This window comes from Marmota flaviventris, chromosome 6 (genome assembly GCF_047511675.1).
Source record: "Marmota flaviventris isolate mMarFla1 chromosome 6, mMarFla1.hap1, whole genome shotgun sequence".
In the NCBI taxonomy this organism is placed as follows: domain Eukaryota; kingdom Metazoa; phylum Chordata; class Mammalia; order Rodentia; family Sciuridae; genus Marmota; species Marmota flaviventris.
In genome coordinates, this window is record NC_092503.1 from 32,835,810 (window position 1) to 32,863,685 (window position 27,876).

Sequence of the window (27,876 nt, forward strand, 5' to 3'; positions counted from 1 at the left end):
TTAATATGCAGAATCTATGAAGAACTCAAAAAACTTAACACCAAAAAAAAACCAAATAACCCAATAAATAAATTAGAAAAAGAACTAAACAGATAATTTCTCAAAAGAAGAAACACAAGTGGCCAACAAATACAAGAACAAATGTTCAATATGTCTAGCAATTAGGGCAATTCAAATCAAAACTACACGAAGATTTTATCTCATTCCACTCAGAATAGCAATTATCAAGTATACAAATAATAATAAATGTTGGTGAGGATATGGAGAAAAAGATACACTTGTACATTGTTGGTGAGATTGCAAATTAGTACAACCACTCTGAAAAGCAGTGTGGAGATTCCTCAAACTAGGAATGAACGTTATTTATTCATTTAAAATTAATTTTAACTGATATTATGAAACATAAAATGTACACTTATTAATGTCATTCCATGTGATATTTTGACACATGTATAAATTGTGTAATATTTAAACTAAATTAAATGTAACTATTCAAATAAATAAATATATATATTAGGAATGAACCACCACATGACCCAGCTGTTCCACTCCTTGGTTTTATCCAAAAGAATTAAAATCAACATACTAATTGCTACAACTACATCAATGTTTACAGCAGCATAATTCACAAAGCCAAATTATGAAACCAACCCAGATGCTCATCAATAGATGAATGGATTAATATAGTATACATACACAGTGGAGTTCTACTCAGCCATAAAGAAGAATGAAATTATGGCATTTGCAAGTAAACAGATGTAACTGGATAAAATTATGCTAAGTGAAATAAACCAGACTTAGAAAATCAAGGGTCAAATGTTTTTTCTCATATGTAGAAGCCAGAGCAAAATCAGGGGGTGTAGGGGTGGGGATTGAGATATCATAAAGATATAGGGAATCAGATCAGTTGAAGAGAAGAAACAGAAAGAGAGGAAGCGAGGAGGTACTGGAAAGGGAAAGAAAAGCAGAATGACTTCAACAAAATCACTGTATGTGTATATTTAAATATACCTAAATTAATTCCATCTTTATGCATATATATAAAGCACCAATAAAAAATAAAGCATCTGGGTTTATATAAATAAATGAGTAAAAGGATGCTAATAGAATAGAAGAAAAAGAAGAGAGGGAAAGGGGTAGGCCCTGAGAACTGAAATGGAGTAAATCAAATTCCATGTAAGTATTATTATGTAAAAACTTAACCCATATAGGTGACTGTATGACCAATGTGATTCTGCAATCTGTACAATCAGAAAAATAAGAAATTATACCCCAATTGATTCAAATGTATGAATTGCCAAGATCATTGTAATGTCATATGTAGCTAATTTAAAAAAAAAAAAAAAACTTAACCCAGCTATTGGGGCTGGAGTTATGGCTCAGTGGTAGAGTGCTCACCTGTCACGCAGGATGGCAATAGGTTCAATCCTCAGCACCACATAAATATAAAATAAAGATATTGTGTCCACCTCAAACTAAAATATAAATTTTTTTTAAAAATTAACCTAGCTATTATGTATAACTATAATGCTCTAATAAAAAAACAAAACTACACTGGTGTAAATTAAAAATCATTTATTACTGTCAGGCCTGGTGATTTACACCTGTAATCCCAGCAACTTGAGAAGTTGAGAAAAGAGAATCACAAGTTTGAGGTCAGTCTCAGCAACTTAGCAAGTCCCTGTTTCAAAATAAAAAATATTTAAAAAGGGCTGGGGATATAGTTCAGTGGTAAAGCACCCCAGGGTTCATCCACAGTGCCAAAAATAAATAAATAAATCATTTATTACTAAACCATATTTGGTGCAAGATTAGGAAGCACAGAATACTCATGAATATATGTTAAAACTGAGTAGTACAAATCTATGCCAATCATTTCATCATGACAGTTTAGCAAACATTTTTCTGACTTGGGGGAAAAAAAGTTATCACATAGATTATTATTGATTTGTGTATTATAGTTGAAATATTATACTTGAGAAAATTTACCACAGTGCTGTGAAGTATGGACTTACAAAACTTAATCTTCTGTCTGAAGATTCTGTGTCACCATCATTGGCTTTATTATCTCACATATCATCCTCAGTGCCACTCATATAAAATGTGTTTACCATTAGCACTATAGCACTCTAACAAACCACACAAATCAGTTTGGGAGATAATATTGACAATGTCCATGCACAGAGAATTCTAGGCTGCAGTTCATAGTGTGCAAGGAGACAAATGTGCACCCACATTGCCAATGGTGAATAGATGGCTGCTTTGTTTACCTTCTAACAGGCTTGAAGAATAAAATTATACCATGGTACAATAACATGACAAAAGCCAATTTGGGGACTCAAAAAACAGGGTGAAATGATTATGCAGGGGCAACAATTCAATTAAGTGGTAAAATACAATTCTATGATAGTTTTCCCTGAAATCAATCCAGATACCCCCCGCAATAGACAAATGGATTAAGAAATTGTGGTGTATATATACAATGAAGTTCTATGCAACCATAAAAGAAGAATGAAATTATGGCATTTGCTGCTACATGGATGAAAATAGAGAATATCCTGCTAAGTGAAATAAGTCAAACACAGAAACTCAAAGGTCAAATGTCATATGTGAAAACTAGTGTAAAACAAAGGAAAGGGGGGATAGAATAATATAAAGAACTGATCAAATATAAATTAACAGATGAAAGAAAATAAGTCAAGTAAAGGAAGGAAAATGGAAGACGGGAGGGAGGATGGAAGGGAAAAGGGGGACCATAAACTGGAATCCATTTCCATGTACATGTGAGTTTCTCGGGATGATGTCAACTACTATGTATAACTATAAAGCTCCAATAAAAAATATAGATTTCTTATAAATGTGCATAAAAACAATAACCAAAAGTAAAAGTACAGTATCCACATAAGAGATGAAAAGCAAGTATAACAAACAGTGACTGTACAAGGGGAATGGAATTCTGTTTTCCATTTTTTATAACATTTTCTTGAATTTTTAGAAAAACATAAATATACTTAAGCAACAGTACTTAATATCTTTGGAATTAAAAAAGGAATTACAGAGGCAGTGGCCTTTGCTAAAATTACAAACTAATTTTCTTGGGTTCACATTGTATGGAAAGCTGGTGAGACTTCACATTCCTCAGTACACAATGGATCTTTCATCAATATTGGAAAATGGTTTTGTGAGAATATTTGCAAAGAATGGATGGAATTCTCAATGTTGCAAGCACCCATTGAATTATTTAAAAGAACAATGTATGAATGACTAATTAGAAGTGTTTCTTGAGTACAGTGGTATTTATATTGCAAAAGAAAAGATTTAAGTCTAGCATTTTCTCCAGAGTAATCAGGAAAAACAGATTAAGGATGTTAACTGTGGGCATCAGTTCCTAAATGATTTGCCATTAAAACTCTATGAGCCACCTTCTCCTTGGCCAATTAATGATTTTAAGTCCTACTTGACTAGTAAACATTGCTTATTTGTTTTCTTGTTTGTTTACACACACTTTGTTCTGCCCTACCCAAAAATAGGATTTAAGATGACTTCAAAGAAATATACACTATAAGATAAATACATTCAAAATAAGAAAAAAGAAACAAAGGGAGACTAAAACTGGAAAGACAAGATGAAGTTAGGTACAAGGAAAGTGCACAGAAAGAAGGACATTGATTCCTATATTTTAAAGTGAATCATAAACCAAATTCTAAGATTTCAGGCAATAATTCTAACTCCAAAAAACAAGTTAAATATTCAACATTCATTAGATTTAAAAAAAAATCTTTTTCAAGGGCATCAGACCTGATACTAGATTAAAAATAAATAAATATTTTACTGGGCACAGTAGTGCACACCTATAATCCAGCTACTTGGAAGGCTGAGGCAGGAAGATGGCAAGTTTGAGGTCAACCTGGGCAACTTAGCAAGACCCTGTCTCAAAATTTTAAAACAATTTTAAAAAGGTCTGTGGAGGGTGGAGAGAGGGCATGGGGGCAGGAAAAGTGGTGAAATGAAATGGACATCATTACTCTAGGAACATGTATGACTACACATATGAAAACTTGTGCTGCAACTGTATACAATGAATCAAAGTGCATTATGCTGTCATATACACCTAATTAAAATAAATTAATTAATAAGAAAAGAAAGGTCTGTGAATATAGCTCTGTGGTAAAGTGTCCCTGGTACTAAGTAAATAAAACAATATTCTTTTTTTTTTAAGAGAGAGAGAGAGAGAGAGAGAATTTCAATATTTATTTTTCATTTTTTTTTTTGGCAAACACAACATCTTTGTTTGTATGTGGTGCTAAGGATCGAACCCGGGCCGCACACATGCCAGGTGAGCACGCTACCGCTTGAGCCACATCCCCAGCCCAATAAAACAATATTCTAGTAAAATTTCACATTATTTAAATAATCAACATTTATATTTTAAAGTAACACCTTAAATTGAACACAGAAAATTTCCACAAACTTTTTCCCTATAAAATCATCAGTATAAGCCAAAATTATGGTAAAGCCAATTCTGCAATATTAATTCTGCAAAGACTGACATGATTTTGTCTACATATATATGTAATTTTCTTACTGTCTTGTAACAGGGGTCCAATACATGCTTTGGACATAACCCTTGTGGCTTATTTTAAAACTGAAAGGCACTGACTTCCTTTCTCTTCTCCCTCTCTCCTTCTTTAACCAAGGTGGGGACTGGTAAGCAAGAATACTCTTCTTCCCATCTTAGGCCAACTTATCTGTCCTCCAGAAATACACCTCATAGGGATGAAGCAATTCAGATTTCAGGGATGGTACCAGAAGATCTAAGAAATGACTATATCTCAAGGCCACACATGAATTACTCCCTCTGACATGGCACATCTGAAATGTAGCCTTTGAATCATCTCTTTAAAAGCCCTCTGTTCCCCATAATGGTCAGAATCAGAGCCTCTGAGACAGAAGTCCCTTGTGTTTATCCTTTGCTACCAAAGCAATAAAACTTCTTTTTCCTTTTTTCTCAAAACTGTGTCCTCACTATTAGATTGGCACTGGGGACAAGGACCAAGCTTTCAGGAACAGTCTAGCTTGGTGTAGAAAAGTAGTTCTTAAGAAGAGAGATGCTCTAGCAACAAATGAAAAAGGAAAGGAGAAAATGAAAAAAGTGTTGTAACTAATGTACCTGATAAAGATACAAAAGCCAAGATATTTTTACTTGCATAATAATAAGCCAAAATAAAATTCTTGCATATCTTTGGTAAATTTATTCCTACACATTATAATTGTTTCTGCCAATATTGTAAATAATGTCACTTAGAAAATTAGATATTTTAATTATTTACCATTTTTGTATATTGATCTTGTATCTAACAACCTTGCTGAACTCTATAATGAGTTTCAATAATTTTTCTGCCTTATATTTAAAACTTCTTCATGTCATTTCTTTTTCTTTGTGAAGTTAAAGAAAAAATGTTTCCCCTATTACCCAGAAATTTCTTAAATTCTTAAAATCCAATATACTGCTCTCTGGTCCAAATTTTTAATCCTTCTAACTCTCTCACTCCTAGCCTTCTACTAATACTAACCTTCAGTCCTATTGCTCCATTCTTCTTCCAAGAATGAGTCCCATCTAGACTTCATTGCATTCCTAATATATACATTAAACATTCAACCACTCTCCTGGATCTTTGATCCCTTGTCGTTTTAACACATCTACCATGCAAAGGCTCAAGTATGAGGTAATTTGGTTTCCCCTTTTCACTCCCACACCTAAATATTAGAATACTACCTGAGAAAAAAACAAATTATAAATTTTTGGAATCTCATCCAAAACACATATTTTGCATTGCTCTGCAATCCCACTACACATTGCTTAATAATTTTCACCTTCCATTTCTCTTGCTCACTATTCCAAACTTTCTCCACTTCCCCTCAAGCCCTTATTTCACTTTCATTTTTCCCTTCACATATGGATCTCATTTTACTGATACCCCTAGATTTGTAATTTATACTCCAGTAAAACTAAACTACTTGTGAGTACCTAAATGTACTTCGAATTTCTTTGCACATGCTCTTCCCTCTTCCTGGATATCTTCTTCCAATATGCTCAACCAAAGAGACTTTACTTACCTTCAAACCTCAGTTCAATGCTACATGACCTATGAAACCTTCCTCAATACAGATCCTTTCTCCTGCTTGCCCAAAAAACTCTGCACCTGCCTCTATGTACAGGCAGTGTTGCACTATAACTGCTTACTTATTTATTTCTGCACAATACTGCTAGCTCCTTAGAGGACAGTAACACTTTTTTTCAAGTTTTCTATTCCATCCATCTCATTGGTGTTAGTTAATTGCCATATTGAAGGAATGAATTATTCCTACCAAAGTGTAATTCCTGGAACCCAACATTATGTAGAAGAAATTAATTTAGAGGGAATAAATTTATAAAAACCTTAGTAAAATGAAAATGAATGTTTCACCAGTAATCAATAGTGAATATTACATTCACAATCCAAATGAAATGCTCTTGTGTAACAACACTTCGAGGAAATAACAAAAATCTTCTATTAAAAAGATAACTAAATAACTCTATATTTGATATACCTGAATGGATAATAAACTTAGAAAACTTAAACCACATACTGAACAGTACAACTGGTCATTACTTTCAGCTAGAATGAATGATGATCGTGGTCTATAAATAAACCCTGACATTCATAAAACATCCATCACATATATCTTAAGAGCACAAAAGAAAACTTGCCAACAATGAAAACTAATCTTTATTCCAAGCTTTCCTCAATTAAAGGTGGGATTTTTAATGAGCAATTATTAAACTGCATAGAAGCAACATAGTATCAAGTGGAAAGGTGGTGTATGCCTATAATCTCAGCTACTTAGGAGGCTGAAACAGGAAGATCTCAAGTTTAAGTCTGGCCTCAGAAATTTATGGAGACCCTGCCTCAAAATTTTTAAATTTTGTAAAGGTCTATATATTGATGATTCTTAATTCACTCATTCAATACTTATAAAGTACCAATTATATGTCAAATGTCATGATAAGCACTGGGATCCTTCAACCTTATGAAGAGAAAAAGTAAGCCCCAGAATTAACATATTCTTCAGGCCCAAGAATCAAGATAACTTTTCAGACCCTTTATTTAACCATGTACGTACATAAGCAAATATCAAAACAGCTCACTTACAAAATGAGGTTTTACTTGTACATACACAAGCAAATATCAAAACAGCTCACCTACAAAATGAGGTTTTACTGCCTCCCAAAAATTAAAAGATGTCACATTTCTATCATAAAAATGAAAAAAAAAATTGCTTCTTCAACAGATGAGTGTGTTTTTGTTTTACCTGCTATCTCCAGAAGTGGGATTATGTGGTCTCCTTCTGCCAGCTTCACAAAGCCAACCTGATTTCCAAAAGTGTCAATCCCTTGAAAGGGCAAAGTCAAATGTTTGCCTTGGAGGATTTCTTCTATGCATGGCTTTAGTTCCAAAAGTGCATTAATACCACTGGTAAGAAACAATTTCTTTTTCAGTAACGTGTTAAGTAATAAAATACACAAAACCAATTAAACAACAAAGTAATTCATTTCAGAAAGATAAATTACTTTTATATTTGTACTAATTATTTTAAAACAAAAAATATCTTCTAGATTTATCCTATATGATCAAAACTAACATCAACTATTTCTTTTTTTTTCTTTTTTTTTTTTTTTTGTTATTGGAGATTAAACCAGTGGTACTTTGCAGTCCCCGAATTCTTTTTATTTTTTAATTTTGAGATAGGATGTTGCTAAGTTGCTGAGATCTTGTTAGATTACCTAGGCTGGCCTCAAACTTGGAATCCTCCTGCCTCAACCTCCCAAGTTGCTGGGTTTACAGGTGTGTGCCACTGCACCCTGCACAAAACTAATATTAATTTTTTAAATATTTTTTAGACATTGATGGACCTTTATTTTATTCATTTATTTATATGTGGTGCTAAGAATTGAATCTGCCTAGCATGTGTGAGGCACTGGGTTTGATTCTCGGAACTGCATGTAATAAATAAAAATAAATACACGTCTATCAACAACTAAAAAAAAAGGAATTGAACCCAGTGCCTCACACATGCTAGGCAAGCACTCTACCACTGAGCCACAACCTTAGCCCCAAAACTAATATTAATTTTAAAAAAAAACTATATAAGCAAATTAAATCTTTATGTAATTATAATTGCTATTAAAAAATGAAAGTAAATACCATTTTATAGTCCATCAAGAACTTTTAACTAAGGAAATAGTGCATACACAACTCAAAAAGATTACTAATAATATATCCAAAGGGAAGAAAAACAAAGTACCTATAATAACCTATATTAGATTATTTGAAAAGTTCTAGAATTCTTATAAAAGTATTAATATCTACTAATACAGTACTATTTGCAAGGCATTCTATTAAAATTTAACATACATTATTCTTAAAATATAATAATCTCTATAACAATATAATTTATGGTATTTGGATTCAAATAAATTGTCTAATTATATTTCCCAATTGTAGCTATATGCTTGATATAGTTGTTTAGTCTATTTTATTTAGAGTTACTCTGTTTCAAATCTACTTTACTCATAAAGATAAGTATTTACTATATTGTTGAATTAGACATCAGATTTTGAATATTTTGAAAATTAGAATACATTATTTCCATATTGAACAGAATTTTGGTATAGTACTTTACTATGAGAAAAAAATTAAGACCTCACTAGAGGGCAGCAATTACTTAAAAAAGAAATAACCATGCTCTTACTATACAAAAACATCCTTTGGATAAACCATCATTAAATTATCTTGATCAATGATTTGTTCACCAAATGCATGAAAAAAATATGGTATTTATGTATTTTTATAGATCTTTCATATTTCTAATGTTCCTTGGAACATTTTTAACTGATTTTCTCTCATGACTTTCATACTCATTTCTCTGTCATAACATCATGTCAATATAACACTTCTTAGAACAGCTTTGTAAATGTATGGTACCTCCAAATATACATCCTAAATCCAGTCTTACCTTATTGTATTTATGGTCATTCAAAAGGACACAGTGCACATACTTCTAATTCAATATTGTGCTTTGCTGTGTGCTGTGAGTTAAGGCGTGTGAAAACAGAAGAGCCACTTCCGGCTCATCTATCACAAACTGGAGGAATTCAACACATTCATTTTAAATAAAACTATATGCCAAGGCAGGCCATGAGAAAGGTTAAAACTTTCCAGAAACAGCAAATTTCATACTTTTTTTTTTTTAAAGAAACCTAGAAGACCTAACACAAAGAGGGCACTACTCCCCTCAGCCATTTGCTTTTTTGTGCTATACTTTTTGGCTTCTCCAAGAGCATCACAGCAAAGTGATCATCCAAATTGAGTCACGTAAAAATCTCTGTCCTCTCTGCCCTGCAAAGTATTCAAGGCCGCTGTTGGGTACAGATCAGCTTATGACAGATTAGAAGACTGATCTCTAAAGACATGAGATTCTATTGTGTAAAGGATATTACTCCAAGATTCAAACTGTTTCTGGATATTTTTTAATTTATTTTGTTTTCTCTCATTTACTTTACTTTTTCCTCACTCCCTTCCTAATTCAAGCCTTGTTCTTCATTCCCTTAGGAGACATTCATTTATTTATTTATTTATTTATTTATTTATTTATTTATATTTCAAGCTAGAAAGCAGAAGTAACCTGCAAATTCATCTGGCTTTGACTTCCCAAAGAGCATAAGCTTGAGCTTCATATAATGAGAAACAGTTAATAAGAAAAGGGAGAATCATCAGCACAGAGTGTCCCACAGAACTGGGAAAGAGTAAGGTTTCTCCACCCAGATTGGAAAGTAGTAACCAATGACATATATCTGATCTTTATGGCATGATCCTGAATTGGGTGTGGATGGAGTACAGGGACTCTAAAAATGACTGAGGTCAAACTGAAATAGTTCACTCACATAAAAATGGCAGCTCTAATGGTCACCAATTATCTAGTGCCTCATATATGCCAGACCCTATACTAAGAGCCCCTTTGTGTATTGGTACTATGGTTTTCTCCATCTATCAAAAAAATAAATGATTTGCCCAAAGTCAGGCAGCTAACAAAAGGCAGCTGTGTCATAGTTTCAGTTTTTTTTACCTAGAATCTCAACCTAGATTCCAGAATCAACTCCAGACTGCTTATATAATTAACATGGGCAAATCTCCCACATAACCAAGAACTACCATTTGATAACAACAACAAAAGGTGAAAAGTCTAATTTAAGAAAAATATTTATTTAGTTAATTCTGTACGTGGATTATTATAACAATATAATTTTGGGGACAGATTACAACAAAGAATACTTCTTTAGAATTTCAATACCTCTTTAGGTTCTCCTATGTTTACCCACATTAAGGTAATAATTTAGAAAATAATAGTCAAGAAAATACATTACTCACATGTTTACTTCATCTTCATTTAATAACTGCATCACTAGCAGGGTAATATGAAAGGAACCATCACTGACCATTGCTTTGGCCAGTCGCTTATCTTGTTGTATTATTGCATTTTGCAGGATCTTAATTCCTCCTATAATCTAATCACACATGGAAAACAAAAACAAAAAAATAGGTAAGCAAAACTTTTGTATGACAAATTGTAAATCAAGAGGAAAATAAGCAACCACTCAAATTAGAACAATGTCAAAATTCAGCAACCAAACAAATGTTTATAATTATTTACTTGTTCACATATGCTAGATAGTTGACTTGCATGGTTGAATATGATGTATTAATATAGAAAGTCACAAAATGCTTAACCATCTTAAGAACATTGAACCTAACATCCTTATTTTTCAGCTGGGTCACTGGTTGAATAGAAAAAAAATCTCAATGGTCAAGTATCTTTTTAGAAATTTGTCCCTGTGATACAGGGTATGACTCACTAATTATGATCTTTTCTAAGAAGAAAGCTTTATTCTTGTCATAGAAAGGTCAAACCAGCAGACAACATTCTTTCTGTTAGAAGTAATATTTATCTGTCTCCAAGTGATTATGTCTGAGAACCTATTCCTCATAGCCTTTAAAATTTTTTAGGATAGACATAATTTTAACAAGAATGACTGCTGTCATTTTTCCTGACATTTGAGAAGTGGCATAACCATGGAAATAGAGTTAAAAGAAGTTCAAATGCAAATGTTAGGAGAAGTGTAAAGTCTGCACCCAGGTGAAACCCCCAGAGACCAGGACCTTCATCTGCTCCCACTCTTAGAACCTACTTCTGCTTCACTTCAAGCTAGATTCAGTTCTAGTCAAAGTCCAAATGTGAACAATCTAGAGAGTAGTCTGAATATAAAATAGCAGACCCAGAGAAAAGGGAGTACACAAAAGCCCTGAAACAGCAGAATTACTAAGAAAGAAACAGAAAAGAAAGGACTGGTAATGGGAACAGAGTATAGAAAAGCAGAGATAAGTCAGAACTGAATCATGAGCACAGCAGGCTGTTCTGATATGAGAGTAGCTGCTTTATCCTAAACAATGTTCCCATTATTTGTGGAATGTGACTGGGCAAATCATGAGATGCTGTCCTGGGATCTGACTTCCCATTGACAAAGACTCTCTCCTGTAACTAAACTTTAGGCAGGCTCCTCTGAGTTGGCTGCTTGAGTAGGCCCAATCTTGAGCTTCTCTCTTTGTCCTTGTAGAACCATTTTGAACATAAATTTAATGAAGTCACTTTAGAAAAAATCCCCCACCCTTAGTATCTGACTACCCACAATACCTTAGATATCTTCTCACCATGGCCTGCATACAATAACCATTCTGTCAAATGGGTTTAGCCAGAAACACCTTATCCTTGGTTTTTCCTCTTAGTAATCTTCTATCCAGTGACCCCAATCCTAGCTCTTTGGTTGTAAATCCCGCCTTCTTCTTTCGTTCTAGAGTCAGAGTTGAGCCAAATTTCTCTCCCCAACACAAGACCCTGTTGCAATGGCCTCTGTATCTATCTCCATGGTTCCTTTGAATAGTCTCCCCTGACATCTTTAACAAGTGGCATGAAAAGTTTTTTCTGTAACACTGTGTACCTTTACAAAAATCCATATCATCTAAAATAACCTCAGTCATCTCTATTCCTTATAATCTGAAAGACTAACAAAGAAAATGGTGTTTTCATGATAGGAAGTATTAAAATAAAATTCAAATGGAAACCAAGTCTGAAAAATTCCTAAGCAAACAACACTAGTGAGTCCTTCTTTCTGCTTATGTTAAACAGAAACAAATTAACTTCAGACAATCATAACAGCCAACCAATACATGATTATGTGACATGTATGTGACATGCCAAGGATGTTCTGGCATTATAAACCAAAAAAGGTAATTTTGTAACTGCACCCAATCAAATAATTTCATTATTTTGCTTCCATATTTTTCCTATAAATACTTATCTCTAACACTATGAAACAGAAACACTAAATCTCTCTTAGTCTGGCACTCCCAATTCATGAATTGTTTCTTTCTCAAACTTGTTAAAATTTTATTGTGTCCCAGATTTTCCTCTTATAGTTTGGTGGCAGTGGTGATATTCAAAAGAGACCCCTGGTGACTGCCAGGAGCTTCAGGGAATCCAGCAAAAGGTGCCCACTGCGCCTACTGTTCTCACTACTTTCAGGCAGGATAGGATAAACCTGAGAAATGTATCCACAGCCCTTCAAGAGCTACTTCTTGGAATGGCCCAAAAGATGCCAGAAAAACAATCCCCATTGTCTTCTCATAAAAGACAGAATGGTCTATTATTCAATCATGTAAACAGAAAAAAAGATGAGTCAGTCTGATTACAGGGCTAGGTTAGAAATGTCATTTGTTAAGCATTCTGGTCTTCTGGTCTTAAAAGCAGGAAATATTTCTTTTAAAAAAAAACTTTTTTTTTTTTTTGATACAATATCTTTTTTTTTTCTTTTTATGGGATGCTAAGGAACTGAGGTGGCTCTTACAGTCTTACTCACTAATGGGCCTTGGACCAGTACTGGTGACCTGATAAGAAAACACTGCTATGGCTGAATCAGTCATAGTAGCAGAACACTTTTGAGAAAAATTCTATAAACAAGAAAGTTTAAATACTAAAAGAATCCAAAGGCTCTTTACAGCTACACAGCCATGGAGACAAAAAACCAAGAGGACCTCCTGGTGCATATCAGAATCAAAAGTAGGTCCTAAAAGAAGAAGCCCTGTACCTTGAAATGTTGTCTGTTATCACTGTAAAGAATCACACCACTGGAGAAGATGGTCCACTCTCACATCTGTCTTATGAAAAACCTCACCTTTTGGCATAGACTGTTCCCCAGTAGAGGAAACTTCTGAAGGCTTGACTATTAAGATTGAAATCAATATTGATGGGGCTCCAAGGGATTCTCTAATAACTTATCTTGAGTAATACCCTTAAATAAACACAGGGAAACTAAATCAAAATCAGTAGGGAATCATGTACTGTTGGTGGATAAGGAATCCTTCAAATCCTGTCCTCAAAAACAAAAAAACCTCTTAGTGAATGTTACACAGCTCTTTGTTGCTGTGACCAAAATACCTGATAAGAACAACTTAAAGGAGAAAAAATTTACTTGGGGCTCACAGTTTCAGAAGTTTAGTCCATGGAAAAGCTTCAGTTCTCTAAAGAAAAGGTCCATTGTTTGTGTTAATATCTGACTGCAGAGGAATTTTACTTTGACCCAAAAGAATAAAGACAATCCAGGTTTCCCTAAACATGCAACTAAAATATGAGGCTTCTGTGGCACTGGGCACTGTAGCACATGCCTATAATTCCAGCAACTCAGGAGACTGAGGCAGGAAGATCCCAATCTTTAGGCCAGAGCCAGCCTCAGTAATTTAGAGAGACACTGAGCAACTTAGTGAGACCCTGTCTCAAAAAAATATATAAAGCCTGGGTATATGGTTCAGTGGTAAAGCCCCTCTATGTTTAATCCCTGGTACCAAAAAAAAAAAAAAGCTTCTGTGGATTTGACAGCTACTACAGATCTTAACCAAAGTTTCTCTTTGCTGGTTTCTCCTTTACATGAACTTATACAAAACTCTGTCCCAGAGCCTTTGCTAAGGGAAGATAATCATGAACAGGAATTCAATCAATTAAAATTGGCCTGATACAACCTCTGGCTTTAGGGCTCCAGTTTATCCAAAACCTTTTAACTAGTTGTTCACAATCGTAATAATGAGACTTTGGGAATCCTGCCTCAGAAACATGGCAGAAAATAATCCTGAATTAATATATTCTGTTGATGGATCTTACACCAAAAATATAGAAGGAAAATACCAAGCTGGACATGTTGAAACTACTCAAAATGAACTAATAGAAAAGGGAATTCTTCCATAATTTAAGTCATCACAACCTGTAGAATTATATGCTTTTATTACAGCTTGTTATAAGCCTTACACAAATCAATCTCCTATCAGCCCATAAATATGTTTCAGAGTGGTCCATGACTTTGGAAAGCTTGGAAAACAAAGAGGTTTTATAAATGCTAGTAGTACCCCCATCAAAAATGGAGCCAGAGTGGATGAGTTTCTTTCACCTATTCTGTTGCCCTCACAGGTTGCTATTATTAAAATTGAAGCTCATACTCATAAAAAATGAACCTGAATATCAAGGAAACACATTAGCAGACTTTCCTGCTCAGTCTTCCAGTTCTGAAAATGTTAAATTGGAACTTGAAAGAACTCCATAAAGTTGATCCAAATCAAATTACTTATGTAATTTGTTGAATACACAAGGATGTGTACCTAAGTTGGAACAATAAAAATGGTATCAAAAAGGATGCAAATTTAATGCAAAACAAGGACTCACTGAGTGCCTAGACAGTCACAGGTCCTCCCTGAGTTCCTAAAGTTGACATGTTAAAGGGTGTGCACACCAAAAAAAAAAATAGAAAAATGATCCAAACTATGAAAAAATACTGATGGAGTGATTATTCTAAATCAGGAAACATGGTTATAACTAGTGTTTTTCCTGGCAAACTCATAATCCCAGAAAAACCATTAAGGATTCAAGTGGGTATATTTCTACCACGTGCTGGACCACTTAAAAATGTACAGATGGATTTCATTCCATTACCACCAACAATTGGACATCAGTATGTTCTTGTGGCAAATGCCTAGTCTTAGGATGAAATGAAGCTTTCCTTTGTGGAAAGGCTGATGCCACAACAGTAGAACAACTATTATTAGAAATTGTGTTTCCTTTGTGAGGAATCCCTGGAGAGATCTCCTACAACAGGGGAATCCACTTACTGAACAGGTTGCCAAACAATTAAATGAGATTTTATATTTACCCAAAAGCACTATCATTCCCCTTATCATTCTTAGATCCTCTGGAAAGGCTGAACAGACAAACGATATCTTGAAACTGAAATTAAGTAAACCAACAAGTCAACTGGATTATCTTGGTCAAAAGTTTTACCACTGCTCTCAAAGGCAATTAGATCAACTCATATGAGAAAAAAAAACTGATCCTTATTAAATATTTACTGTAAGGCCTATGCTTTGATAGTAGAACCTTGTATGTCCCCTGCACTTGTTAGCTTTTATATGACTCAATATTGCAAGGCCTTGGTGCATTGTGCCACAATATATTCCTACCAGGTAAAAGAAGTTTTCTATGAACTGTCTACTAATAATGATCAGCCTCTCCCTGACCTAGAACCTGTAGACTAGGTCTTTGGAAATGACATCAGAGTAAAAACTTTTCTCAAGCCTCATTGAAAGGAACCATACCAGGTTCTAACTATTCACACTAAAGCAAAATTTTAAGGTCTTGACCCTTGCATTCTTATCTATCAACTAACAAGCTCCCCTAGGCTTTGGGTCTGCAACCTACAAATGACTTAAAATTAGGCCTTCCTAGAAGAAGATGACATCAAAAAGTAGAAAGCTTTCCTAAAATAATGAACTAAGACTCCATTTTCCCTCCCATCTCTGTCCACTAAGACTTCATTTGGTTTGGCATTAACACAAAATGTTCAAGCTTAAACTTTAATTTTTATGAGGAACTTTTGCTATTTTAAAGGAACATTTACTGTTCAAAGTTTAACTACTCTCACTAAACAAAGCAATTGCAGGCTACATAATCATCTAGAAGAATGAAAAGAATCATAACGAATAATAGAACTTGCTCCCATATGCACTTGGGTGAGGAATTCAGGAAGCTGGATTTATGAAAAGTTTGGTATCATGTTCTTGGCAAGTCAGTTGATATTAATAATCAACTGATTAGGCACTGGGAAAAAAACAAGAGAGTCAAAGAGACACTATAACTCCTATTGATTTTATTACTGGCAATTTATATCTGTGCATAGAAAACCTTAGTGGAAATCGGCCTAATCTAGGCAGTACTCCTGATTTCCTCTGTGGTTTGACACAGATTGTGGAGACTGGAATCCTATATACAATGACATAGATATAAAATCAGAGCGTGACCATGATACCCTCAATCACATCATCAAAGAACTCACTAAAACTAGACATTAATTCAATGGAAACTTTAAAGATAATGGAATGCTTCTATAGTTTCACTATACAAAATAAACAACAGTTTTATTTATTGGATAGATCAATGCACAGGACATATTTGGAAACCAATCATACTATATTGGTAAGGGCATGCATGGGTTATTTTATCAAATACATAAAATGTTTATTATTCCTACTAATTTAAACCATAACCACTCGGCCAATGTGCAGGTGCAGATATGAGAAATAATAACCAATTTAAAAAATCTCGTCAAGACCATACACACCAGAAAAGCAGAGGAGCTTCAGAGAAGGATAAACACAATACATGAAGAAAGCACCTAGAAGAAAAGATCCAGGAGAGAGCAGCGAGTAAAGGAAAAGGTCAACAGCATGATAAAGACTTCCTCCCTCCCTCTCTTTCTTTCTTCCTTCTTTCTTTCTCCTTTGTTTTTGAAAGGATCAAGGGAAAAGGCAGAGATGTGAGTACTAACTTAAAAAATAAAACATCAAGAGAAAAGAAACATTTAAAGTGGATTTTTAAAAAGTCTCACTGAACACTATGTGCTATAGTTTGAATGCAAAGTTCATGTGTTGGCAGTTTGATCCCCAAAGAGGTGATGCTAGAAGGTGGGGCCTGACAGGAAGTATGTAGACCATGGGGCACTGCCCTCATAAATGGATTAATGTCATTACTAGGGGAGCAGGTTCTTTATAAAAGGGTAAGTTTGGCTCTTTCCTGCTTGCTTGCTTCCTTCCTCCCGCCCCCTCTCTCCCCTTCTCCTTCTAGTTTCCATCAAGGGATGACACAGCAAGAGACTCTTACAGACACCCACTCTTCAACCTTGGATTTCTAGCCTCTAGCAGTGTTAAGAAATTTCTGTTCTTAAAATTATCCAATCTCAAGTCCTCATTGTAGCAGCACAAAATCAACTAAGACACTATGAAATGAAACACATTAGCTCTCTCTTAAAAATGCCTTTAGCCTAAGTCCACATTATTACTCTGCGATGAGTTTAAATTCGAATTTTTAGTTTCTTCCAGATACAACAAAGTGCAGAGACTGGTTTAAGGGAATAAGAGAGCAGCTCAAGTGGACCCAGCTACATATGAAAAGGACCTAACCCAGTATCAAGTACATCATAGGTGCTCAGAAAGTCAAGCCTCACACTAATATAATCACGTCTTAAGATCTTAGCTGGTACTACATTTATCATGAAAAAAACGGGTTAGAGTAAGAACTTTGTTATATAATACAGAGTAATGTAAATTAAAGGTCATGGACTCAAGTCAGGTGTCCTGGACTTAACCCCAGACCCCCAGGTCTGCCAAAGGTGTGATCCCATACAAGTTACCTAGTCTTACTGAGCTTTGGTCTCTTCAACTGTATAACAGGAATAATAAAATCTGCATTGCTGTATTACAAGACTGTATTAAAGATCATATAAAAAAAGATCTCTGAAAAAACTTTGTAAGCACTGCATTCTTTACCTAATACATGGCATAAAACACTGCCGATACTATCAAAATCTAGTTCTCTACTATAGCAAGCTTCTCTCGCAGAGGGCATTTGGCAATACCTGGATATATTTTCGGTTGCCACAATAAGGGGGAAGGGTTCTACTTCCATCTAGTGGGTAGAACATTCACATGATCATAATAACTTAGCCTTCATTCTAAACTCAAAAAATATATATATATATTCAAGACAATGTTCACAATTCCATGCATTTGTATATTCACATTATAGTAAAATGCCTTACATGGTGAAATAGTTTTAGACCATTAATATCTTCAAATTATCCAGTAGCTTATAAAATTGCAAATAAAAAGCTATAAAATACTTTGGAGACTTATTTCTCTGAAGTCACATAGTACTTATAGTGCAGAATTAACCTCAAACCTATGAAAACTTTTTAGTTAATCTAATTAAGCAATATATTTCTAAACTATGCTTCGATGCTTTAGATTAATTTATATAGTCCTTGATATCATTTTAAGATTTTCTTTTTTTAATATTTATTTTTTAGTTGTAATTGAACACAATACCTTTATTTTACTTATTTATTTATTTTTATGTGGTACTAAGGTTCGAACTCAGGGCCTTGCACATGCTAGGCGAGCATTCTACCACTGAGCCACAATCCCAGCCCCAAAATTTTCTTAAAATGCTTTTTATTCCTAATTACATTCTTAAAAAAGTCAAAGAAAAAAAAATACTTCAGAGTCTTATCTATAGGTCATTTTTTAAAAACACTAATGTCATCAAGGTCCAAAGGAAACTAATTTTTAGTCACTATTTAAAATTCTACAAAAAAATTAAAGCTTATCTGTCACTATAATCCCCAGTCATTGGCAGTAGGGCACAAAGTACATTGCTAAAAATTAATACTATAAAGTTAAATTTAAATATGACATTGAAAGATATGTATAAAAATTTAAAATTTCATTAAAATCTTACATATTTCATTTGTTGAGTAATTTAAGTTATCAAAATAAAAAGACTCTCACGTGCTAAACAGCATCACTAAGCCATATTCCACATGCCTAAAAATACTGCAATTGGAAAATTCATTTTTCATCTTTTAAGCTTTGTAATTGACTTGAAGCATATATGAGCTCATAGAAAAGGACATAAAGTTAATGTGATTTTCTGCCTGACAGAGATGAGTTACATTTCTAGTATAAAGCAGTAGAATGTCTTGGCCCTCATCTTTTGATATCATTCTTGGAATTTTTCCAAGCTGTTACATATATTGCTTCTAAATTTGTTGCTCCATTAAGAATTATCATATCAGTGTACTATCTAAGGGGCAGGGGCTCAGTGGTGGTGTACTTATTTGCCTACCATGACTCAGTTCCTGGGTTCTATACCCATTACCAGAAAAAGAATATATATGCTGCCTAACTTTTCTTCAAAGCTGAATACTCTGATTTTTCTTGTCTGTCTACAATCATGAAAAGAATCTGAAAAACTAATGATATAGCAATAATTGAAGTAAAAGGAAAAGGGAAAAAGCCTCAAATAGGATATTCTCTGTCTACGAAGCACTTAAAATAAATATGATGCTATAACATGCTTTTACTGTTACATTTTTAAAAAGGGAACTGAATTCCCTAATTTACTTCAATATTTTCATAAAACCAGAAACTTTCACATTATAAAATGATGAAACACAGAATTAAATGCTTTTTAAACTCCTGAAAGAATCACCTTTTTCAATTAACACGTAAGAAATTTACAAAAAAAAAAAAAAAAAACTTTTAATTTCATCAGCTGATTATTCCTTTCATTTTTCAATGTTGATTTACCTCATATTACCTGTTATTACCTGTTACAATACCCCAAAGGCCCATGGGTTAAAGGCCTTCACCTTTGGATGTCAGTACTGGGAGGCGGTGGAACCTTTAAGAGGTAGGGCCTAGTGAGAGGTCTTTGGGTCACTGGGGGAGTACATGTGAAGGGGATTGTGGGAGTCCAGTCCCTTCCTCTTTCTCTGTTTTGCTTCCTGGCTATAACATAGCTCTACTATTGTGCTTCCACCACTCCTTGCCACAGCCCCAAAAGTAACAAAGCCATTCAATCATGGACTGGAATCTCAAAACCAAAATTTTGGAGCCAAAATGGAACTTTTCTCTTTATAAGTTAATTATCTCAGATTATTTTTTACAATGACAGAAAGCTGTCAAACATATTACCTCTCATAACAAAGCATATAAAACCAACATATGTTTAACAGCTAGGTTACTAATTATACAATTCTAGCCATTTAAGAAACATTTCAGATTTATTACAACCCCATCAAAATTTTTTCTCCTTTTACTTTTAATGTGTAAGTACAGTTTAATGAAGAAAACATTTTATATACTCCCAACTAAGATATATGTGTACAGTCATTCTAATTCATTTTCTATTTCTTGAAATATGAAATCAAGATTTTCCATTAAAAAATGAATTCCAAACTTCTAAGAATGTGTTTAAAATCAAAGGCCTGTCTTATTCTGAATGCTTTTTTCTTTAAAACTAGATGCCAACAAGTAGAGGCCAAAAGTAGAGCAACTCATTGTGAATGTACCAGCTTCCAAAAGCTTGTTTGCAGGTCACTTAATTGGAACTTGGAATACAGTCTTCCATTGAAACAATGTTATAAATGGTACTTCTTTCCCAGGCTTTCCCACAAAAGCTCATAAGCAGTTTAAAAAGAAAATTAACATTAGATACTTTAAAACAAACAAAAAAGTGCTCATTCAAGATATAAAATGTATCTCCTAATCCAATCCCTATATCTCTTTCTTTATTTGTATATAAGCTTTTTGTTACCTCAGAATAAGTCTCTTGAGAGAGAAGTATAAACCTGCATTTCCCACTACTATATGCCACCCAAACTCCTCCAAAACAAATATCTGCGATTCATCTTAAATTATGAAACCAGCATTTGTAACACTGTATTTATTCTTTTTAAGAGTTCTTGTGCTTGGAGTGATAAAGTGCCTGCTTAGGATATGGGAGGACCTGGGTTCTGTCCCTAGCACTACAGATACAAAGAGATCTGGCTATAACTTTTATCCCTCAAAGGACAGCATTGTGTGTATGTGTGTACAGTGTATGTGTGTGTGTGTGTGTGTGTGTGTGTACACAAATGTGTACATGTGTGTCTTACATGTCCCAACTCTTAGAAAAGCACTGAGAATGAATTAATACACCTGTGAGGGAGACAAGTGACAAAGGATGCAAGGATGACAAATGACAGAAAAACCTTTAACTGGGGAGAATGGAGTAAGGGGACTGGGGAGAGATAACCTGGTCAGTGTGGTCACAATGGAGACTTCTGAACTGAGATATTGCCACTAAGACAAACAATAGGAGAGAAGAAAAACTCCCTGCTTGAGACGGTTTTTCCTGGGGCAGAGGGAACCTGGCAAGACCAAGGAAGAACAGAGGAGCTCAATAGAAAGAGAAGAGCTGGGATGGAAAGGTCAGAACAGGCAAAACCTTCCAGAACACACTCTGAAGACTGTCTTTATCCTGTACCCATGGGGAAATCCTGAAGAATATAAGCAGGTAAATGTCGTGTTCCAATCAAGGTTTAGAAACAACATCAATTTAGGTCAATATTATCACCCGAAGAAACTGAAACTCAAAGACATGAGTTCCCATAGTGGAGTTTGTGAGGCACCTGGCAGTCTAACAAGGCCGGTGGGACCCCAAAGTCCATGTCCTTTCCACCATTTTTTTTAAGTTGTAGTTGGACAGATACCTTTATTTTATTTTACTTTTATATGGTGCTGAGGATCTAACCCAGTGCCTCTCATGTGCTATGCTAGTGCTCTACCACTGAGCAACAACCCCATCCCTGCTTTCCACACCTCACGGAAGCTGACAAGTGTAAGTTAGGCCACAGCAGCTAACAGGGGAAACAGCTGCAGGCAACTCTCTCCATCCCTTCCTCTAATCACCCATGGAACTAAGTGATTGACAGAAGAATTTCTCTATCCCCTTTCTTCATGGCCTCTCTCCCCCACCTGCCCTGTCTTATCACATCACCCCACCAATTCTCACTGGAAGCAGACTATCAAATGGGGACAAGTGGAGAGGGTATGCAGAGTTGCTGCTGTCTACACTGAGAGCAAAGAAACAGGTGTGAAGGGTGATCTATAAATGAATGGCCTACCTAAACCAACACCTAGAAGTGTTTATCAAACACTTCAAAATTACGGTAAACAATTTCTAAACAACAAATCAAAACAAAGAGCCTGAATTCTCTTCAAATCATACATCCTCAGGGAAGCTGCTCCAAATATCTTCCATTCAGCTTCCTTAGAACCTGTCCTTGGCTGGCTGTACAGTAAAGAAGCTCTGACTTCCTGCCCTCTCCTAATTCCCATATGTATATATAATCCTAAATTTAAAAAAAAAAAAACCTATCCAAACAACTTACAGATATATTTTAATAAATAATAGCTGATTACACTAAATTTCATACAATGTAAACACTTTTAAAGACAATTTCACTGTTCACCCACCAAAGAAATCAAATATGTATCAGTTAAACCAAAATATGATTCTTTACTACATCAAATCTAAAATCTTGTATGGTAAATATTCTTGTATTTTTATGTATCTTTTCACTCAACTAAACTGTATTTCACAAGATTCAATATTTCCTAGAATGACCCAATAAACCATTTTCATATTTATTTGATTTCAATTTAGTTTGATTTTTAGAAATTCATTAGCAAGCCTTAAAAAGCAGACATGGGAAAAAGTTACCTGAAAATGTTCCTGAGCAAACAGATTATGAACCAAAATAAAACTCACTCAAATCTGGCTCAAAAACTGGGTCAAGACATAAAAATATGTGTTCCATGTGAGATATTCTTTCCTGAGGCAGTTTAATTACTACCTCATGGTTTTGGTAATTTCAGTTAGATACACTAGTTTTCCCTCTTAATAGTTTCCCAGTATGAGTTAATGGGCATCTTCCCATTTTCTATTATTCATACCACATTGATTTTTCAGATTCTTAAATAAATTTCTACCATAAATCTGTATGTAATATTAAATTGGTACAGGTTGAACATCCCTAACCCAAAAACCTGAAATCCAAACATTTAAAATCTGAAATGTTCCAAATCCAAAACTTTTCAAGGGCCAATAAGAAGCCACAAATGAAAAACTTCACACCATACCTCACATGATCAGTCACAGCTAAGATGCAGGTGCACAAAAAATGGTGTGTAAAATGACCTTCAGTCTCTGTGTATAATGTGTATATAAAACATAAATGTATTTCTTTTTTTTTTTTACCCCTGTTTTCACAGTGCTAGGAATTGAACCGGGCCTGACACATGCTAGCCAAGTGCACTATCTCTAAGACACACATCAGTCCTGTAAATGAACTTCATGTTTAGACTTGGGTCCCATCCCCAAGACATCTTATTATATGTATGCATTCCAAAGTACAAAAAATCCAAAATGAATCTGGTCCCAAGCATTTTGGATAAGTGATACTCAACCTACTTTAACAATGAGTAATTTTAAAAGGAACTTCATAGCAATAATCAGTATCAGCCAATCCCTAAAAACAAATGCCGAATGTCTTCTCTGATATAAGGGGGGGTGACACAAAATGGGATAGGGAAGAAGAGCATGAGAAGAAGACTACCACTAAATAGGGAAGAGAGGTGGGAGGGAAAAAGAGGGAGAAGGGGAGTTGCATGGAAGATGGAAGGAGAACCTCATTATTATACAGAATACATATATGATGTTGTAATGAGAAAAAGAAAAAAATGTGTCACATTAGATTGGATAGAAAGAAAGGATGGGAGAGGAGGGGAGGAGTAAGGAGGATAGGAAGGGCAGCAGAAAAGAATTGACAATATGATTGATGTATGTACATTCCATGTATGTATTATAAGTCAAAATTCATTCTGATTAAAAATAAAGAAAGAAAGAATTTTTTAAAAAGACACGAATTGGTGTCAACATACTTTATATACAACCAAAGATAAAAATAATAATAATAATAATAATCAGTATCACAAAAAGAACTAAGTAGCAAGAAACTTCAGTCTATTTTCTTTCCAGAGATTTGAGAATCCTCTTTTCCTATCCTGGTCATTGCTTTCTGCTCTTGAAGGGTTCCTCCAATGTAGTGAAAAAAGTCTTGAAAAGGAACTTGACATGCTCCTTTTCAAGTGAACTTTGCAAAATTATTGTTTAAATAGGATGGTTTAAATAACATTTTTCAAAACTATTGTTTAAATATATACCTGCTATTTAACTAGGAATTTTCCCTGCATGGTCCTACTAACAACCACCAAAGGTTCTTAGGAGCTGAGAGCAGCTAGGTTAGCAAGCATATAGTGTACTTCAAATAAATTTAATAAAGCTTCATAGTAAAAGTAGTTTTTTAAAAAAAAGAGTACCTCTTTGTTGGTAATTGGAATGGATAGGAAATAGTTGGGTTGATAGTCTTTTTGCCTTTTTTTCTTCTTTATTTGATCATTCTTGATTTGTTCATTTTCTATATTCCTCTTCAATTTTATTTGAGGTACATCAGTGACTAAGGAAAAAAGTCAAAGAACAATGTGTCTAATACATTTAGATAAAATATATGGTCAGAAAAAGAAGAAAACAAGCAACATAAGTAGCAATCATAATTTTCACACCTAAAGCAGTTGGCAAACACTTGTATAAAATACATAATGGTAAATATCTCAGGCTTTGCAAGTCATAGTCTCTGTAGTGACTACCCAACTCTGACAAAACATAAATATTTTCCCATAAAACTTTATTTATAAAGCAGGCAGTATGCCGGATTTGACCTATGGGCCATAGTGCACTAACCCCAGACCTAAGACACAGCTAACCATTCTCTCCACATGCCAGTTTTTATAATACTAGGAAATATCATTTTTCCACCCATCCCCAGTTACCTAACTCCATTCCACCAAGCCCCACCTCCTAAAGGTTTCACCACTTCCCAATATGCCACGGACTGAGGACCAAGCCTTCTACACACGTGCCTTTGTGCAGCATTCAAAATCCAAGCTATAGCACATGGAATCATGCCAGAAAGTCTCTAGAGTTAATTTGAAAATCTTTTCACTGGCCAAAGATGAGATAATTAGAGCATCAAACTGAGTAATAAGTTCAATGGTGTAAAGCACATCAAATACAACTAACTCCATCACTTCATAATGATACTAAAAAGAAAAATTAAAATGAAAAACTACCTCACTGGTTAGTTTGGAGGATTCCAGAGAACCATTATTTTTAAAAACTGATAACAAAGTGAAAAAAAATAAAGCATTTACACCTTTCCTTATAACCAACAGAAAATAAAACAGCAAACTAAAATAAGGTTATTCTCTATATAAATGCCCACCTAATAAATATAGAAGGATGCCAGTTTACTAGAAATACAAGGGACAGAGAAATATGTTAAATGACCAGGATAAGGGAACTTCCACACAACCTGATTTCTTCGACAACATTAAACATAGACATAACAAGAGACAACACAAAAGGAACAAAGTATTTAAAAGTCCACTGGCACTTTTAGCATTTTAAATTGTTTTACATCTTATCTGTTATACATGCAACTGTCTTCCTATTTGTAGCAACTGATTTTTGCTCATTTCAAGCATTTCACAAATCCATTTTGTAGATATCCAGAAAAGGAAAATCATATTCTCTCAAAGAATGGTTTTAATAGATTCAGAAATCCTAACAATTTTAATATCAAGAGAATGACAGTGTAAAACCTCAAATCAGAATATAAGTTCTTGGTAAAAATACAGAAGTACAGGGTTTATGTAAGTTTCTTTAGCTTCCCATAATCCTATCAATAACTATTTAATTTTCCTTTCAACTGGATGACCTACCATTTTCTTTCGTTAGTCATGACAGACAGTACCAAGTTTAAAATTATGTGATGAGATCTGGAGGGGAAGGAAAAGAATCTAAAGAATATTGTTTATATGGTACAGTTTTATCAACTCTTGTAATATGCTTTTTTTTTAATTCAGTGAGTCTATTGATTTAAGGTCAACCTGCTACACACTAAGTTCAATATCTTTTTTTTCTCATTTGCATATAGTCTTTAATTTATAAAATTTATTTGTATGGCCAAAGTATAAAAGCCTTCAGCTTTTTTTAATTGAACTTCCTTTTATTGCTAACTTTGAAATCAAAATCTAGGTTCTAAAAAACAATTTGCTAGTATTCGTTTTACTTACCTTTGCATGAAAATATAAACAGCAAAATATTTATTCATTCAAAATATTCTAACTTACTGATAAAAATATTAAAAAGCAGTGATATAGAAACAAAAGGTAGAAAGCTTTGGCTGTGTGCCCTGGATCTTTCACTGGATTATTTAGAGTAACTTTATTGGTTAGTAAAACAGTCATCCGTGGAAGTATAGCATGTAAACTCATAAATTTAATTTACTCCATTTATTAATTTTCATAATGATTTCAGTCACCATTTTAATGTGCTCTAATGAATTTAGTCTTGTTGACAAAGGTTGTAACTCTCTAATCCATGAATTTGGTTTTTTAAATAAAACCCTCATGTCATTTTTTATGTAAATTATTTCATTTCTCCACAGGTTCTATTTATTCCCTCAAAAACTATAAAGGAGGGCTGGGTATACAGCTCAGTTGTTAGAGTACTTACCTCACATGCACAAGGCTCTGGATTCAATCCCCAGCACCCCACCACCACACACACACACAAAAAAAAAAAAAAAAAACCTACAAAGGAATAATTTATGGGAGAAATTAATTTAATTTAATTAAGTAGTCCATGTGTTATTATGGGTTGGTATTTTTTCACATTTGCTTTTTTTTTGTGGTGCTGGGGATCACATTTGCTTTTAATTAAAAGGCTGAGAATTAATTAAATTTTGTTTTCATGTTGTCTTTTTTTTCTTGTTGTTTAAGCTATTAAAATCTTTAAAGTAATCATTCCTAAAACTCCTTAGTTGTATTACTCAGAATATCATCTTCTATATTTCGTAGAATCATTCCCCCTTACTACTGGCAAATTACTAAAACTTTATAAAAAAAATTATTTCCCTCATTGCATTTCTGTGTAAATTAAGTAAGAAAACAGTGTTTTACAATGTGTTAATAGTACTCAATATAAAATACTGCCTCTAAGAGGCAAAGTTTTACAGAGGTTGTTTGTTGTTGTTGTTTTTATAGTTGTACATGGACAGCATGCCTTTATTTATTTTTTTTATATGGTGCTGAGGATCTAACCCAGTGCCTCTCACACGCTCTGCCATAGAGCTCAGCCCCAGCCCACAGATATTTAATTTAGCAAATATGTTTAGGAAAAAATTTGGTGAAATTAATGAAAAAAATTACTGAGGCTAGCTATATGCTACAAACTTAATGACTTAACATGCACTGAGGAATTATATCTGTCCAACAATCCTGTGAGTTAACTACCATTATTATACCAGGATTACAGATAATGAAACTCAGCCTGGAAAAAGTACAAAATTAAAAAGTGTGGGAGTAAATTTTAAACGCTGACAATCTGACCCCAAGTATTCACATTTACCTACTACAGCATAACAGAGTAGATGTCCCCTAATGAACAGTAGCAAAAAAGAAGAGGAATGAGTTTATCTACACCTGTGTTTACTGAATGAATGAAGCCTCTTTTGTTTTTTTTTAATGGTGCATTATAACTATATGAAATAATGGGATTTATTGTTACATATTCATACATGCACACATCATAACAAAATACTAACTCTTTAAACTGGGTGCAGTAGTGCACTTCTATAATCCCAGCAGCTTCAGAGCCTGAGGTAAGAGGATCCCAAGCGCA

The 27,876-nt window shown here is 34.1% G+C and overlaps 1 protein-coding gene across 2 annotated transcripts in view; it reads right to left on the reverse strand.

The window, feature by feature from the left end:
- Positions 1-27,876, reverse strand: part of Akap7 (A-kinase anchoring protein 7) — a 138,942-nt gene that overhangs the window by 97,436 nt on the left and 13,630 nt on the right. For both annotated transcript variants that reach the window (XM_071613014.1, XM_071613015.1), the window contains exons 3-5: positions 24,453-24,589; positions 10,470-10,606; positions 7,354-7,514 (exon numbers count right to left, since the gene is read on the reverse strand). In XM_071613014.1, coding sequence (XP_071469115.1) covers positions 7,354-7,514; positions 10,470-10,606; positions 24,453-24,589 — 435 coding nt within the window. The remainder of the gene's footprint in view (positions 1-7,353; positions 7,515-10,469; positions 10,607-24,452; positions 24,590-27,876) is intronic.